The sequence below is a fragment of the Zootoca vivipara genome, chromosome 13, assembly GCF_965207765.1.
Source record: "Zootoca vivipara chromosome 13, rZooViv2.hap1.1, whole genome shotgun sequence".
NCBI lineage: Eukaryota > Metazoa > Chordata > Lepidosauria > Squamata > Lacertidae > Zootoca > Zootoca vivipara.
Window position 1 is genome coordinate 7,210,990 of NC_142596.1, and position 17,437 is coordinate 7,228,426.

General features: G+C 49.2%; 1 protein-coding gene across 1 annotated transcript in view; it reads left to right on the forward strand.

The window, feature by feature from the left end:
- Nucleotides 1-2,751: 2,751 nt before the first annotated feature.
- The window catches only part of WDR72 (WD repeat domain 72), a 76,767-nt gene continuing 62,081 nt past the window's right edge, over nucleotides 2,752-17,437 (forward strand). Inside the window, exons 1-6 of the mRNA XM_060282691.2 lie at nucleotides 2,752-2,975; nucleotides 7,969-8,135; nucleotides 9,651-9,757; nucleotides 12,420-12,498; nucleotides 13,904-14,078; nucleotides 15,338-15,414. Of these exons, the coding sequence (XP_060138674.1) occupies nucleotides 7,980-8,135; nucleotides 9,651-9,757; nucleotides 12,420-12,498; nucleotides 13,904-14,078; nucleotides 15,338-15,414 (594 nt within the window). The 5' untranslated portion in view covers nucleotides 2,752-2,975; nucleotides 7,969-7,979. The remainder of the gene's footprint in view (nucleotides 2,976-7,968; nucleotides 8,136-9,650; nucleotides 9,758-12,419; nucleotides 12,499-13,903; nucleotides 14,079-15,337; nucleotides 15,415-17,437) is intronic.

Genomic DNA, 17,437 nt, shown 5'->3' on the forward strand with positions numbered 1-17,437 from the left:
CCGGCGCACCATTTGCCTCATCACCATTTGTGAAATTCTATCTATTATCACAAACAACAAGGAGGGTTTATTCCCTGGAGGGTTTCCAGGGTGAAAGTTGGGGAGCAGGCCTCCCATTTATGTTTCCAAAACAAGGTAAAATGTTGATACAAAAGGGGGGATTTTTCATCAATACATACTCCATCACATTCTGCAAAAGATGACACAATAAATCCTTTGCCCTTGACATGTCTTCCCTGAAGGAATCTGAGCTGTTTTGTCTTTCAGTAGTGTTGACATCTGTCAACAAGGTTGTTAACCACTAATTAGCCGCCTGCAGCCCAAGAAGCTACCCCCCTCTCCCAACTTGCGGGTGAGGCAAAAGTGAGCCAGCAGAGGAACCTTTAGTAGAGATCCTCAAGGTTTGACGAAGAGCGCTGGGCAAAGTCATGCCCCCTCAGCCCTCCACAAATTGCCCAGTGTTCAATATATGGAGCTTTATCACAGAACTGGCCTCCTTTTCAGACGCTTGGAAAGTAGAGAAGGCTGCTTCATTTGAAAAGGTTCCAGGATACCGGAGGGGAGAAGGGAGCTTTCTTTCCTCCTTCAAAATCCCACTTACACACAAATGTAGCAGGAACAGCCAAAGCAGGTGAGGGGGAACATATCCCTTTGCACAAACATGCACAAGAGGCCCAATAGCTGAGTTTAAGAGGTTTGTGAAAGGTTTAAACAGGCAATGAAGCAAAGGCACATGAAATAAAGAAATAGCTCAATTCTATGTGTCCTAACACAGCTACAGTGGTACCTCGGTTTATAAACACAATTGGTTCCGGAAGTCTGTACTTAACCTGAAGCGAACTTTCCCATTGAAAGTAATGGAAAGCGGATTAATCCGTTCCAGACGGGTCCACGGAGTACTTAAACTGAAAATACTCAAACCGAGGCGTACTTAAACCGAGGTATGACTGTACTTCACAAAGAGACTTCCGATCTCCTCGTGAATAACGTAGCATCCTTGTATGTTCAGAAAGACAGGGAGTTGGCAACATGTCAGCTTTTAAGGGCCCCAGACCCTGTCAAGCTCCGACTGACAGGTGGATCTGCCTAGCCCAGGCATCCCCAAACTGCGGCCCTCCAGATGTTTTGGCCTACAACTCCCATGATCCCTAGCTAACAGGACCAGTGGTCAGGGATGATGGGGATTGTAGTCCAAAACATCTGGAGGGCCGAAGTTTGGGGATGCCTGGTCTAGCCAGTAGAATGAAGGCCAAGGAAGGTGCTGTCGGTGGTCCATTAAGGCAAAAGTGTGCTGCTCCACCAACCTTAGCCTGCCCTCAGCCAGCCCCCAACTGTGTGCCTTTTTGCTTGTGTCCAGTCCAGGGGGTGGTCCTGGCTGCCAGCTTCCTCCTCCTCCGTCTCAGTGTTTCCCTGTAGAACTCAGAGGATGAAGGCAAAATGAGAGCCAGTTGGCTCTGTCTGCCATTGGCTCTGACTCTGTCGACTGTTGGTCTCCCTGCCTTCTGCCCACCAGCCACGGTTGGGTGCTGTCAGCCTCTGGGGAAGTGGAAACTGAGGCTGTTGAAGTGTTCCTGCCTGCTGGATTTCCTCCCCTCCCCCCCTGAAGGGCAAAGTTCCCACAGACTGACTACTGGAAACTTGGTGGGACTCCATGGTCTGTCTCCTCTGGGAAGCTGAGGGACTTGGAGGTGTTTAACTGCAGGTGTCTCAGGCCGGAAGGTAGCTGGGAACAAGAGGTGGGGCCCAGAATTCAATATACTGTGAGACATTTGAGCAGCCCTTCAGATATTGCTGGTGGCCAGCATGGCCAATGGTCAGGGAGGGTGGTGGTGGTGGGCCCATGGTGGGGCCCCATGGCATCTAGAGGGTACCCAGTTGGGAGGGAAGCATGCGGCATGGGCAGAAGGGCACCCACTGGGGTGAAAAGAATCTGACTTCCCCCTGTGATCTAATAGATGATCACATCTATATGGTGCTGGAGGAGACTCTTGAGAGTCCCATGGACTGCAAGAATATCAAACCTATCCATTCTTAAGGAAATCAGCCCTGAGTGCTCACTGGAAGGACAGATCGTGAAGCTGAGGCTCCAAAACTTTGGCCACCTCATGAGAAGAGAAGAATCCTTGGAAAAGACCCTGATGTTGGGAAAGATTGAGGGCACTAGGAGAAGGGGACGACGGAGGACGAGATGGTTGGACAGTGTTCTCGAAGCTACGAACATGAGTTTGACCAAACTGCGGGAGGCAGTGCAAGACAGGAGTGCCTGGCGTGCTCTGGTCCATGGGGTCACGAAGAGTCGGACACAACTAAACGACTAAACAACAACAACTGGTCACTGGCCTGGGGTTTGCCACCATTCCAACTAAACTTCACCTTTTCCAGAATCTGCTTCTCTTCACCCAAGTAAAGAACTGAACTCTGGCTGAAAAGGGAAGGCACCTCCATGCTGCTTCATTTGTCAGAATTAAATGCACCAATCCTGAAGCCCCGTCTTTTGTCTTAGGAAAGAGAAAGCTTGCACATTCATCTTGTGGTGGTGGAGGGGCTGACATGCACCCACCTTCCTGGCAGTGCCAAGTCTCCCCCAAAGCAGGCTCAGCTCTTCCCCTGCAGCTCCAGGGCTGGGAGAGGCAAGACTCCCCAGAGCTGCCCAGCAAGGTGGGGAGGAGAAGGCTGGGTGAGCCAAGCCCAGTTCCGGCCAGCTGAGACTGCTGGCTCAGAAAGGTGCCCAACCCTCAGCCAAGGTCAGTCTCTGTCAAAGCAGGCAAGGGGGTGGAGGAAGCGTCTTCTGGGCTCAGCCAGCAGCAGCAGGTGGAGACACAGGGTGAGCCCCTCCTCCTGTGAACTGAGAAGAGCTCTAAGCACAGCAGGCTCCCCACAGGCAGACTGGACCCATTTCCCAGCACCTGGCTGAGGAGAGGGAAGAGACTGGATAGGAGCACACGTCCCCAGCCTTGTGAAGAGCCTCGATGTTGGTGAGTTGGGGTTGCAGAACCCAGCCCTGGAAAAGAGCCAGGATCTCCCCTATCTCCCTCCCTCCCTCCCTCCCTCTGTCTCCCCCTGCCCCACAAAGCATCAGCCCAGGGGAGCATCAGCCCAGGGGCGTCAACAGAAAGGGGGACCCATCTGGGCACCGAGTGACTCACCTTCCACCTCATGCCAACTGCCATGAGCTCTCCTCTCTCTTGCTCCCAGTGGCTGGCAAGGATGCTTTGCTAGTGTTGGGGCAGGGGGACCCCAGTGTGGGTTCAGTGGAGGGATTTGTGCAGGCCCCTACCTGACCCCTGAGCCCTGTGCCCTCCCCTCCCTGGATCTTTGGAGTGGGCAGGGGCAGGCTCTGGTTAGCCTACTTGCAGGGCCAAATTCAGGTTTGCCTTTCCTTGGAAATTTAGTGCCAGAGACCTGACATTCCCTCCCCCCCCCCATCTCAGTTTCTGGCACTATTCCCCACTTCCCCCCCACCCTGCTGCTGATTGCAGAGGAGGCGATCAGTACCCGCCTGGGCATAAATAAAAAGGCCTGGGTCTCTGGGTCCTCCTTCTAATTCCATGCTGGTGTCATGGAGGGGCTGTGTTCTCCCAAGGGTCCCATTCATGTTGGCAAGAGGTGGCAGTCAGGCATTTTCATTTTGGGATTCCTTTCTAAAAAAGAGAGGTTCTGAGGCTTGGACCTGCCTGCGAGCCCCATCTGTCCCTCAGTTCCAGACAGAAAAAAGCACTTTGCATGTGTAAAGGGGCACTCTCTCGTCTATGGGATTACTGTTAAACCTCTGGCTTTCACACTGTTCTTGGGGGGGGGCAGGGAGGTTGTGTGCTTGTAGGGTGTGGTTCAAATGACATTCCAGCCCTTTCCCCTTCTTTCCTCCCTGGCAGGCAGCAGCCCTGCATCAAAATGCCTTGCAAATCCCATTAGTCATCCTTGCTGAGTGTTTACCCCAAACAGTGGCTGCCTAACAGGAAGAAGGGAGAGAGGCAGTCAGGGCTGGGGGGGAGGGAGGGAGGGAGGGAGGGAGGGAGAGAGAGAGAGAGAGAGAGAGAGAGAGAGAGAGAGAGAGAGAATGCAGCTCTGCCCCAAATGGAGAAGAATTTGGGCCATGAGAATTGGCAGGTCAAAACAGTTGAGTTCTGATTGTTGTTGTTGTTTAGTCGCTTAGTCGTGTCCGACTCTTCGTGACCCCATGGACCAGAGCACGCCAGGCACTCCTGTCTTCCACTGCCTCCCGCAGTTTGGTCAGACTCATGTTCGTAGCTTCGATAACACTGTCCAAGCATCTCGTCCTCTGACGTCCCCTTCTCCTAATGCCCTCAATCTTTCCCAACATCAGGGTCTTTTCCAAGGATTCTTCTCTTCTCATGAGGTGGCCAAAGTATTGGTGCTTCAGCTTCAGGATCTGTCCTTCCAGTGAGCACTCAGGGCTGATTTCCTTAAGAATGGATAGGCTTGATCTTTTTGCAGTCCATGGGACTCTCAAGAGTCTCCTCCAGCACCATAATTCAAAAGCATCAATTCTTCGGCGATCAGCCTTCTTTATGGTCCAGCTCTCACTTCCATACATCACTACTGGGAAAACCATAGCTTTCACTATACAGACCTTTGTAGGCAAGGTGATGTTCTGATTATCTGGGGGATTCAATTTCCCCTACCCTGCTGGTCAGAGCCACATGGTTGTGTGTGTGTGTTTGTTTGTGTTTGTGTGTTTCAGGAGTATGGCTTTGCTTCCTGCTCTCCCTTCCTGGTGGACCATAAATGCTGCTCTTGTGTACTGTTTCAACATGACCGGATGCTTCTGAGGAGCAGGAACCAAAACATGGCCTGTAATATCTGCTTGGCAGGGTTGAGTGTAAAGAGAGTTCAAGGTCACAGGAAGGCTCTTGCTGGCACCTCTGCTTGACAACTGGGAGTATTTGGGGTCTCCTCACTTGGTTGACTTGCTTCTGACCCCTTTGCTTTGATTACAGCCCAATTTGTCCATTTGGGGTGGAGATATTGCTGAACTCCAGCTCTCCTCAGCCTTGGCAGCCAGAATGGCCAATGGCCAGGGAAGGATCCCAACAATCTGAGCAGTCCCAGGATCCCTACTCTAAACTTGTGTACTGTTGAAACCTGTGGAAATTAGAGGTCCCATCCAATAGTTTAAGCATTTGGGAGACCATTATTTTTCCTTTATGGCCTTTTTCTTTAAAAGCTCAACATTTATGAATCACCATGGGGGAAGCACTGTTAAGCAGCTGGACCCCTTTTAATCATTTGCAGGAATTCGTCATGTTCAACCTGAGGCATAGCTCAGTTGGTAGAGGAAGAGACTCTTAATCTCAGGGTCTGGGGTTTGACCCCCTTGTTGGGTGAAAGATTCCTGCATTGCACGGGGTTAGACTAGATGATCCCTGTGATCCCTTCAATTATATGATCTTTCACTTTTTTCTAAAGCATTTTGTGTGCAAAGAGGTCTTGTAACAAAACTTTGCATGTGTGGGCCGTATATATCAGCCATAGTTGAATTACTGGTATATGGCAAGAGAGAGCCTGGTGTATTTGTGTGTGTGTGTGTGTGTGTGTGTGTGTGTGTGAAAGAGAGAGAGGGGCTTTGGTAGTGCCTTCCTGCAGGCTTGTAGAAGATGTGTTCAGAGATACTTCTTCTCTTTTCACTGCCCTGTTCCCCAGTTTAGAAGCAACATAAACTATTTTAATTAATATTGTGTCACCAAAAGGGCTTGAGATGGCCAATTGAATTCTACCAAGATATAGTATTTTGATGAAAACATATCTTTATTGATTGTTGAAGATGAAAATCATTCTTAAAATGCAATCCAGAGAAAAATCATATCCCCCCGAGAAAATTCCTGAGTGGCAGGCCAAGATTAACATCATAAAATTGAATTTGCGCTTCAAGCCTTTGATGTAATCAGCAGCTGGAGGATGGTCTTGCCCTCGCGGTGCTCCTTCTGATGGTGGGGAATTATGGAGGGGAATGAAATAAGTGTTTCTGGTGCCACTCATCCTAGAAATACAAACAAGATATTACTGGCGGACCCTGGCTGCTTGAAATAGCCTGGATCCAGCTCATTGTGACAGAGTGAGAGTGGGGGGAGAGACGGCACCCATGGATGGCCTGGAGGTGGGGGAGGGAGATGGCTGTCACTCAGCAGGGACTCCTCTGGCCAATCAAAAGGCAGCCATTGCAGGGCCCCAGGAGCCCAGAAGGTTGGAGCTTCAGGCAGAATCCAGGGGATGTGAAGAGCTCTTGCACATGAAACACAACTGCTGTGGTGGCACCGAGTGCCGTGCTGCAGGGGTGCCAAAACAATGCTATAGAACAAAGTGCACAGGGCGCTTTGTCACACAGGGCACCACTGAAATTCGAGAGCCCCAAGTCCACCACTGCACAAAAGGAAGCAGAAAGGCCAAGAGGATGTGGCAAGGGCTCTTTATGCTCAGCCACTGAGCAAGAGGTGGGGCAAGATCTGGGGCTTGTCACTGCACCATTGCACCACATGGTTGTACCCCCTTCCATAACCTGAAAAGAGCCCACGAGAACTCCGTGCCATTCCTAGCCCTCTGGTCATCCTGTGGGTTTAGCCTCCTCCTCCCAGGCCATTCTTCTGACCCACCTCCCCAGAATTCACAGCATTTCCATCTTGTGTGACTTCTGACTTCTTCTGCCTCTAAATGGAAGCTGGTATGTTCCATCTTTGGGACCCAGGTGGCGCTGTGGGCTAAACCACTGAGCCTAGGGCTTGCTGATCGGAAGGTCGGCGGTTCGAATCTCTGTGACGGGGTGAGCTCCCGTTGCTTGGTCCCAGCTCCTGCCAACCTAGCAGTTCGAAAGCACGTCAAAATGCAAGTAGATAAATAGGAACCGCTACAGCGGGAAGGTAAACGGCGTTTCCATGTGCTGCTCTGGTTTGCCAGAAGTGGCTTTGTCGTGCTGGCCACATGACCTGGAAGCTGTACGCCGGCTCCCTTGGCCAATAATGCGAGATGAGCTTGCAACCCCAGAGTCGGTCACGACTGGACCTAATGGTCAGGGGTCCCTTTACCTATGTTCCATCTTAAAATCCCCCAACTGCTCACTTCTGAAGATGCCCTTCCCATCTACCAGGAAGTTGACTGAACAACTTCCCCTTAAGTTAACACCCACCCACTTGCATCTCCTGGCTCCACAGGTCTTAAGAGCATCTTCCTGGCTAAGATAAGGTTACCAGATTTTTTTAAATGAATCCGGGGACACTTTTCAATGGATTTTGTATGAAAACTGATCTGTAAATCCAGGGACTGTCCCCGGGAAATGGGGATGCCTGGTAACCTTAGGCTAAGAGCAAACTTTGCCCATTGGCTGTGGCAAGTAGGCAGCCCATCACTCATGACCAGCTAAGGATACTGCCTGCTTCATCCCACTCTGGAGTATGTGAGCATTGTGGGACTCACCGCTATAGTCCGCAGCTGGATAGCTTTTTATATCCTTTTTGTCTCTTAGATCCTATTCTTAATTCTAAAACTTGTTTCTTTCATCTGGTATTGGAGTGAGTTTCTGATGGGCCCAAGGAATGGTGCTCCTTCGCCAACTAAGGTGGGGCAAGTCCATGGGAAGTGAGCTGTGCTGTGGCCTGCAGAGCAGTAAGAGAGATGTCCTCCTCATCCAGGCAGGTAGTTCTACCTTCCAAGTCAAGAGTGAGAGGACTAAGGAAGCCAGCGGCAGCACAAACCTTGCCTTGTTTTTGTTGTGTGATTGGTAATCACCTTGCAAGAAGATGGGCTCTAAATATATCCAGCAAATAAAGAGATGTCTCTGGAATAACCACCTTTTCTTCCTCAGGTGCCAAACCACCCAAAACAATGGGGCCAGGTGGACCTCTGAGGGGGAGAGAGTTCCACAGGGATGGTGCAATGACTGAGAAAACTAAATGATGATGATGATGATGATCTCTCTCTATTCAACTGACTGCTGAATGCCCTTTCTTTTGTTTTCAGGTTAGCTCACCATGAAGACCTCAGTTCAGCTTGTGACGTTGTGGGGGAATCAAGCCCCAGCTCATAGCATCACAGCCATCTTGATCACGGAAGACCAGAGAACCATTGTTACGGGGAGTCAAGAAGGACAAATCTGCCTCTGGGACCTGTCATCATCGGACCTGAAGGTTTGTGGTATTGCAGGGGAGTCAGGCAACTTGCTGCCCCATCCTATCATGTCTTCCTTCCCTCTTCCCTTCCCATGAGGCCTCTTACAGCTACCGTGCCCAAGCCATGCCACCTCAGTGGTCAGAAATCCCTGTGGAAGAAACCCTTCTCAAATCATTTTCCCCATGGTATATAAAACTATTAGCAGAATTATTTTTGAACAGCCACTTTAGAACATGGGCTCGTCATGAGATACCAAAGGTTGTATGGTATGTGTTCAGACCCCTGGGCACTCACTTGTGGGGTGCCTCAGGGTTCCGTTCTCTCCCCCATGCTTTTTAATATCTATATGAAGCCGCTGGGAGAGATCATCAGGGGGTTTGGGCTGGGTGTTCATCAGTATGCAGATGACACCCAGCTCTACCTTTCTTTTAAATCAGAACCAGTGAAGGTCCTGTGTGAGTGCTGGAGGCGGTTGGAGGATGGATGGCGGCTAATGGATTGAAATTGAATCTTGGCAAGACAGAAGTACTATTTTGGGGGGACAGGAGGCAGGCAGGTATGGAGGACTCCCTGGTCTTGAATGGGGTAACTGTGCCCCTGAAGGACCAGGTGCGCAGCCTAGGAGTCATTTTGGACTCACAGCTGTCCATGGAGGCGCAGGTCCATTCTGTGTCCAGGGCGGCTGCCTACCAGCTTCATCTGGTACGCAGGCTGAGACCCTACCTGCCCGCTGACTGTCTCTCCAGAGTGGTGCATGCTCTGGTTATCTCCCGCTTGGACTACTGCAATGCGCTCTACGTGGGACTACCTTTGAAGGTGACCCGGAAACTGCAATTAATCCAGAATGCGGCAGCTAGACTAGTGACTGGGAGTGGCCGCCGGGACCACATAACACCGGTCCTGAGAGATCTACACTGGCTCCCAGTACGTTTCCGAGCACAATTCAAAGAATTGGTGTTGACCTTTAAAGCCCTAAACATCCTCGGTCCAGTATACCTGAAGGAGCATCTCCACCCCCATCGTTCTGCCCGGACACTGAGGTCCAGCGCCGAGGGTCTTCTGGCGGTTCCCTCGCTACGAGAAGCCAAGTTGCAGGGAACCAAACAGAGGGCCTTCTCGGTAGTGGCACCCGTCCTGTGGAACGCCCTCCCAGCAGATGTCAAGGCAATAAGTAACTATTTTACTTTTAGAAGACAACTGAAGGCAGCCCTGTTTAGGGAAGTTTTTAATGTTTAATGCTGTACTGTTTTAATATTTGGTTGGAAGCCGCCCAGAGTGGCTGGGGAAACCCAGCCAGATGGGCGGGGTATAAATAATAAATTATTATTATTATTATTATTATTATTATTATTATTATTATTATTATATCTCCTTCTCCGGAAGGGCTCATAGTAACCCCAGAAGCACCAGTCCCCCTCTCCTCCTCTCAGCAGCAGGACATCTCTGCTCTGTGTGTCCGTGGAAAGAATGTTTACTCGTGTGTCCTTAGAAAACAGCCACTCTGACATTGTTGCATGGTTTTGCTGTTCTAGATTTCATCAAAGCAAATGCTCTTTGGTCACACGGCGTCAGTGACATGCTTGGCCAAGGCGAGGGACTTTGAGAAGCATCCATACGTGGTCAGTGCTACTGAGAACGGGTCAGTCACTTTGCATTTCCCATGACATGCAACCTTCTCTTCATTTCAACGGGGGAAATTCCCAGAGTGGCAAGGAAGGATGCCATCTCTTCTTGAACAGTAGGCTGACCATTCATGGCTTTGGGGAAGAGCAATCCTTGCTAGACAGGATCCATCAGGAACATCTCCTGGAGGAGCCCCATGGAAGATGGTGGGAGCTGCACAGCAGCCCAGTTTCACTCCTCCTTCCCCAGGGGACAGTCTTGGGGGGGGGAGGGTCCTCAGCGCACGAAGGTCTGGCAGATAAGCAAAATAAAACAAGCTCTCCAATATGCCACAGCCAGTAAACATAAGCATGGCATATATAAAATGCATGTTTTTTATCTCTTCGGACTCTGAATATGTGCACCTGTGAATGATGAATGCCTGTGTGAGATAAAATAAAATAAAATCCTCCAGTAGCACCTTAAAGACCAACTAAGTTTTTCTTTTGGTATGAGCTTTCGTGTGCATGCACACTTATTCAGATACACTTGAAACAGAAGAGTCAGACCCTTATGTATATACAGAGGGTGGGGTGGGTGGGTGGGTGGGAATGGGTGATGGGCTGATGGGAGTGGTAAACCTGTAGATGGCTGTTAACGACTGCTGATGACTGCAATTGGTCCTGCGGGGGGAAAGCAAGGGCTGAGGCCCTAAAGAAAGCTTGATCATGCATAATGAGATAAGAATCAAATGTGTGAGATAAAATATTTTAAAACCACCCTTCACCCAAGGATTCCTAGGCAGTATACAATAAGCATGAATAAAAGTATTCTTACACAACATAAACACAATAAAATCAGTGACCTTCATAGCAAACAGAAAGGCAAAAACCCCAAAAACTACTGAGCAGGACTGTTGTTGTTGTTTAGTCGTTTAGTCATGTCCGACTCTTCGTGACCCCATGGACCATAGCACGCCAGGCACGCCTGTCTTGCACTGCCTCCCGCAGTTTGGTCAAACTCATGTTCGTAGCTTCGAGAACACTGTCCAACCATCTTGTCCTCTGTCGTCCCCTTCTCCTAGTGCCCTCAATCTTTCCCAACATCACGGTCTTTTCTAAGGATTCTTCTCTTCTCATGAGCAGGACTAAAAGCAACATAATAATTTAAAATCCCTGGGCGTATAAGAATGTCTTCTTAACCTAACATCCAAAAGATGCAGAGACAGCCCCAGTCTTACCCCTTTGGAGAGGGCATTCTGAAGCCACCACAGAAAAGACCTTGTCCTCCTGTCTTCATGCATCAATAATGTTTGCTAGAGCGTGGTATTGGCTGAAGATTATGAGACATTTTAACTCAAGCTGCTGGCACACCCAGAGGTGCTCCTTCAGGCATTTGGGTTAATGCCAGCTTCTTGACCTGGGCTCAGAAGCCAGCCAGCCAATGTTGTTTGCTTTCAAAAAATGAAAATACCTGGCTGAAGCAATTTAAGTACTGCAATGTGCTTCCGCCAAGGAGCTTGTGTGGTTATAATTGTATGCCTCCCAGTAAATGTGATGAAAGTTGATGTTTACCAATAATGTGACGAGACAGGAAAGAAATAATGTGATGAGACAGGAAATAAACTGTTTGGGCTTTGGACATTTTGGTAAACAACTGGATTTCATCATAATATCCACCATGTCTTCCTAACCTCACTTTTCAGAATGAATTTCATAGTGGCCTTATCAGTTGAAGGATGATAAAGGGTGGAGATATTTAAACATGATCTTGGGGCCCTTCACAGAGGCTGGTGCATCTGTGGACATTTCTAACAGAAGGCCATCCAGGTGGTGTACAAGGTCCAAGATGTATCTTCCTGGATGTTTGTGATGGTGCTGGCAATCTGCATAACATCACAATGGGCTGAGAAAGAAACAAAGAGGCTGCCAGGGGTTTGCATATATGGATGCACTAGGGTTTTCTTGCTCTTCAAAAGAATAGTGTCAAATTAAATCGATTTAGGCTGCATTCCTATACTGCACTTATTTCCAAGTAAATGTGCATAGGATTGGGCTGTGGAAACATTCTGATAGACCTAACAGAAGCCATGTTTACTAAATTTAAAATAATTTGCACAATTCAATAAAGCAATAAATCTTCAGCAATATGAGCTCACGACCCTTGAATTCACACGGATGGTTCTGCAATGAGGTGCACATCTCTCAGTTATCCACAGGGTGTCACTGTTTGTTCTTTGCCCAGATTGACACAATTCCTGAGGAGCCCTGATCCTGGGCAGAGAGAAAGGGGAGGGAGGGTGCTTTTGCAAAACAGGCAGTTCAAGTTTAGTGAAATGAAAATCACTTTCTGCTCTTCCAATAAATGATTGACAAGTTGACGAGCTGTAATGGGAGCCATAATGGCTGCTTTTGTCACAGGCCTGTCATGCCCTTGCGGGTAGCTATGGCATCAGCCAGCTGCAATTTCCAAAGCAAAGTGAAGCTGTGCTGCTGTTGCGCCTGCTGTCTGGCCTCCTCCCGCCGCCCCAATAAACAGCCGCCGTTTCCCCTCAGGTTTCCCTCTGCAAGTCAGCCACTCAAATGGTCGGTCCCCTGCACCGAGGAAAATCACCCAAGCCACAAGAAATTATTATTCTGACTGCTTGGCTAGAATTCATATTGGATGGAGAGTAACAAGAAGCTCTCTTGTTTTGACAGGGAAATGTGTGTCTGGAACATCACCTGTGGGCAATGTGTGGAGAGCACGAGGCTTCCCTTTCAGCACACAGCGATTTGTGTAAGTACAGCCAACTTTACGGTGAAGAACTTCTGTCCATCTGCCCATTTGGTGAAGAACTTTACGGTGAAGAACTTCTGCCCATTTGGACTCTCTGGACCCAGCCTGGATGATTCTTCCTCCATACACTTTAAAAAACAAAACAAAAAACAGATCCACAGAAATGCTGTCCTTCCTGGAGCAGATTGGGTCCCTGGAATCTCAGCAAAGCAACCACCATTAGTACTAGCACCCTGAGCTGTCGGAATACAGGCTAGCTCTTCATTTGCTGTGCAATGTCTCATTGGCGCAGTTGCTCCCGTGGGCCCTTTCTGTCGGCTGGTCTTCATCCTCAGTGCCAGGAGTTAGCTGTTCCCAGCACTGCAGGGGCAAATCGTTGGGCTGGGTAGAGGTGGAAGCTCCACTGGTGGCCCCCTCCCCGCCATCAGGCCAATGAAGGCCAGAGAGGAGGGAGGGCAACTGCTAGAGAGGTGGCTGCTGTGGCTGGCACTGCTGAGGAAACATATCAAAGCGCCACACCTGAGGACCTCAGGATATGGCAAGGATGAGCACCTGGACCAGAGGAACCCGGCAGTCTCTTTCCAAAGAGATCAAAGCAAGCCACGAGGGAGGCTCCAAAACCTCTTGGGGCGATGCAGCAGGCAGGCGAGAAGTCTTACCTGCTGGCCCCAATCCAGCTGCTTGCAGGAAAGCTGCAGGTGCCTTTTCTGTGCAGCAGAGCACCTTTTAGCATTTTTTCGTGGGCTTTGAAGTGTGTCCAGTATGGCTTCTCCCCATGGATTTGGACGAGTTGCAACCATTCCTTTACAAATGTCAAGCGTACGCAATGCTCACGCTGTTTGTATGAGTTGTATTCCATTTGCTGCTTTGGGGTTATTTGGGTCCTGATTCTATCATAAGCTGTACAAGTCTACTGTATGGCGTTGGAGAGGGGTGGGGGTGGGGAGGGAGACGCACGGGCCATTTCCTCCACTGCATGCACAGGACCTCTCTGCTCTGGGCACCAGCCCCAAATGGGGGTGTAAATCCATAGCATGGACCTATGGAGGTCTATTCATTTGCCAGGGAGGTGCCAGGGGTCTCTTTTTTGCCCACCTTTGTCACAGCACAAGAGGTTTGGGCTTCGGAATAGGAACGATCACTCCAGAGTAGCGGTGGCAGCCTTCTTGGGGAGTTCTCAGTACAAACCAACGCTTAGGAAGCAAGCCCCAGCCCTCGTTGGAGTCAGCAAATTCCCCATCTCCGTATCTGCGCCTAGGAGTAGCCCAAAGGCATTTTAATGTGGGTGACAACATTTTGTTTTCTAGCATGCACACCAGAGCCCCATGACCGAAAGCGATCCCTCCGCTGTCTTTGCACGGTCTTCTCGTGGCTAACCTGTTGTGGCTTTCCCCCTTTTGCTCAGTATTACCACAGCTCGTTCCGCATGACGGGAGAGGGCTGGCTCCTCTGCTGCGGGCAGTATAACGATATCCTCATCATCGATGCCAAAGCGCTGTCTGTGCTTCACACCTTGACGTCCTCTCAGTCTTCGGACTGGATCAGCTGCATGTGCTTAGTGCATTCCCCTCGGATCCAAGGTGGGTCAAAGCTGGATGCTTCTGTGGGGCTGAGGCCAAAGGCTCTTCACCAGGCAGGGCCAGGACCAAATGGACAGGCTGTGGCATCCCTGCTACAGACCCTGTGAATCATAGAATCATAGAGTTGGAAGAGACCACAAGGGCCATCCAGTCCAACCCCCTGCCAAGCAGGAAACACCATCAAAGCATTCTTGACATGTGGCTGTCAAGCCTCTGCTTAAAAACCTCCAAAGAAGGAGACTCCACCACACTCCTTGGCAGCAGATTCCACTGCCGAACAGCTCTTACTGTCAGCTCTTACTGTGGCTGCAAAGCAGGATCTCAGCTAAGTGGGTGTGCAACTCCTGGCCATCCAGTCTGTTCCTTTGGCCCTCCCAGCTGGTTTTCACCTGAGCCCTGCTTTCTCCAGGCCTTCAGCTTCCTCCTTGACACCTTTTGCTACTCTCTGCTGCACCCTCTGCACTTTTCTCCTAGTCCCTGCCCTCCCTTTCTCACTTGTTCCTGTTCCTTTCTGTAGGAATGGATTCCAGCACTAGGAGAGGACATACGGCTTAGTTCAGGGGTCAGCAAACTTTTTCAGCAGGGGGCCGGTCCACTGTCCCTCAGACCTTGTGGGGGGCCGGACTATATTTTGGAAAAAAATATATATGAACGAATTCCTATGCCCCACAAATAACCCAGAGATGCATTTTAAATAAAAGGACACATTCTACTCATGTAAAAACATGCTGATTCTCGGACCGTCTGCTGGCCGGATTTAGAAGGTGACTGGGACGCATCCGGCCCCCGGGCCTTGGTTTGGGGACCCCTGGCTTAGTTCTTACCCTTACTTGCTCATGTGAGTGAGATCAGCAGCGCACCGTACTTGAAAGCTAAGTTTTTTGGGGGCCTGAAGGGACCTTGGCCCCTAGGAGTTGGCTTTTATGCCTGGGAGACTTTTGTTGTCAGGGGAATCGTTATGAACGGGCAGATGCAAGAACCAATATTTTGTGCAACCACAAGGAAAGAGCTGGGGGGAGGGAGGGAGGGGGGAACAGCTTCCAGTCAGGAGGGAAAGGTGGCTCATTGGCATTAGCCAGAGATCCTGTTCTCTGGCTGCATCCTAACAAGCATCTTTGCTCTTTCATTTCACACAACCAGCCCATATCCTCCTGCCTCTCCCCCTCGTCCATGCCCCTTGCCCTTTTGTTTTGGCTCTATCCCCTTGCTGTGTGGAATGCTCTTCCCCTTGAAAATATGTTTCTGTTGCTTTTTCACAGAGGATTCCTTAATAGCCGTCTCTGCAACAGGAACCCTTAAAGTCTGGGATCTGTCCTCATCGGTTAGCAGGATACGGGTAAGGAGCTATAATCTGGGCTGGCAGGCCCCATATGTCAAAATTCTAAATTCTATCCCTTGTGAAATGTTGTACTAGTTTTCTGAAGTTACTTGATTTTTAGCTTTTATTCAGAATCAGAATTTTTGAATAATCTGCAATGAGCAGTGGCTGGAAGAGGAGGAGGAGGATAATGTAGATTATGGCTAGAGGAATGAGGAAAGGCCTGTCTGGCCCTGGGACTCTTAAATCTGGAGGCTTCTGCAGGCAGCACAGCATCACAATTCTGAATGCTAGATTTATATTTATTTAAGTTGTTTTCAGCCAGACTTTTAGGGTCGAGCCTAAGGAACTCTGATTAAAACATTAATATGCTTAATAGCAAGACAATCCATAAAATAGTAACAGGTAGGTAGCTGTGTTGGTCTCCCGTAGCTGAAACAAAATAAAAAAAATTCCTTCCAGTAGCACCTTAGAGACCAACTAAGTTTGTTACTGGTATGAGCTTTCGTGTGCATGCACACTTCTTCAGAACTACAAAACAGTAGTATGCCAACAAAACATCAGTGAAACACTTGATGGAGTCAAAGCTTTTTAAAGCATCCATTTGAAAAGTACAAGGGAGGAAGGGGAGGAGGATATAAAGTGCTGGAGGAATGTGGAGTCACCACTAAAAAAGCCCTGATAACCTGATTGTAGCAGTGGACCACCAAGCTGGACCTCTAGGCTGGGCAGCGTCATTTGGCTCTAGGTGGTCCTTCAAGTGGCCTGATCCCAAGGCATATTAGGGAGCATATAAAGTGTCTTGGGCTCCTTGATCACTGCAGATGGTGACAGCAGTCACGAAATTAAAAGACACCTGCTTCTTGGGAGAAAAGCAATGACAAACCTAGACAGCATCTTAAAAAGCAGAGACATCACCTTGCCGACAAAGGTCCGTATAGTTAAAGCTATGGTTTTCCCAGTAGTGATGTATGGAAGTGAGAGCTGGACCATAAAGAAGGCTGATCGCCGAAGAATTGATGCTTTTGAATTATGGTGCTGGAGGAGACTCTTGAGAGTCCCATGGACTGCAAGAAGATCAAACCTATCCATTCTGAAGGAAATCAGCCCTGAGTGCTCCCTGGAAGGACAGATCCTGAAGCTGAGGCTCCAATACTTTGGCCACCTCATGAGAAGAGAAGAATCCTTGGAAAAGACCCTGATGTTGGGAAAGATTGAGGGCACTAGGAGAAGGGGACGACAGAGGACAAGATGGTTGGACAGTGTTCTCGAAGCTACGAACATGAGTTTGACCAAACTGCGGGAGGCAGTGCAAAACAGGAGTGCCTGGCGTGCTCTGGTCCATGGGGTCACGAAGAGTTGGACACGACTAAACGACTAAACAACAACAACAAAGTGTCATACCAGCACTTTAATCTGAGCCTGAAAATAAATGCATTGTGTGTGCAATACTTGCAGTGTGTGGATTGGGAGAGCCTTGAATTCAAAAAGTTCTGGCAACTTTCTCTCAAGACACCTTGGGATGCTGGGCTTTGATAGTCAAGAACCACATGAAAGCCTTGACTGATCCACTCAAGCCACAAATAGTAATGTAGACTGCCCTCTTTAATGAGAGAATTCCTCATGGAGAGCCACACCTGAAAAGGCTCTGCAGCTCCCTGTAGCGACTGGCCCTAATTTCAGACAGCGCACCTGAGCACCTGGGGAGAGCAACACGGGAGCAAGAGCATCATCTTCATGGCTTCTTGCAACTTCAGAGGAAGGGATGGAGATGCGAGGGAGAGTTTAAGCACTCATGATGGAGCTGCAAGACCTCCTTCCTCCTCCTCAGCCTCAGACTCTCTGACTACTTTTTGCTAAAGGTCTGGTGCTATGCTGTTTTGTGTGTGTGTGTGTGTGTGTGTGTGTGTGTGTGTGTGTGTGTGTGTGTGTGTGTAATTATTGGTATGTTATATAAACAGATTTTATATACATCATGTATATAGTTCTAATTCTATCAGTGTTTAATTGTGTATGTGTATAATTTTTTTATTAAATCTCA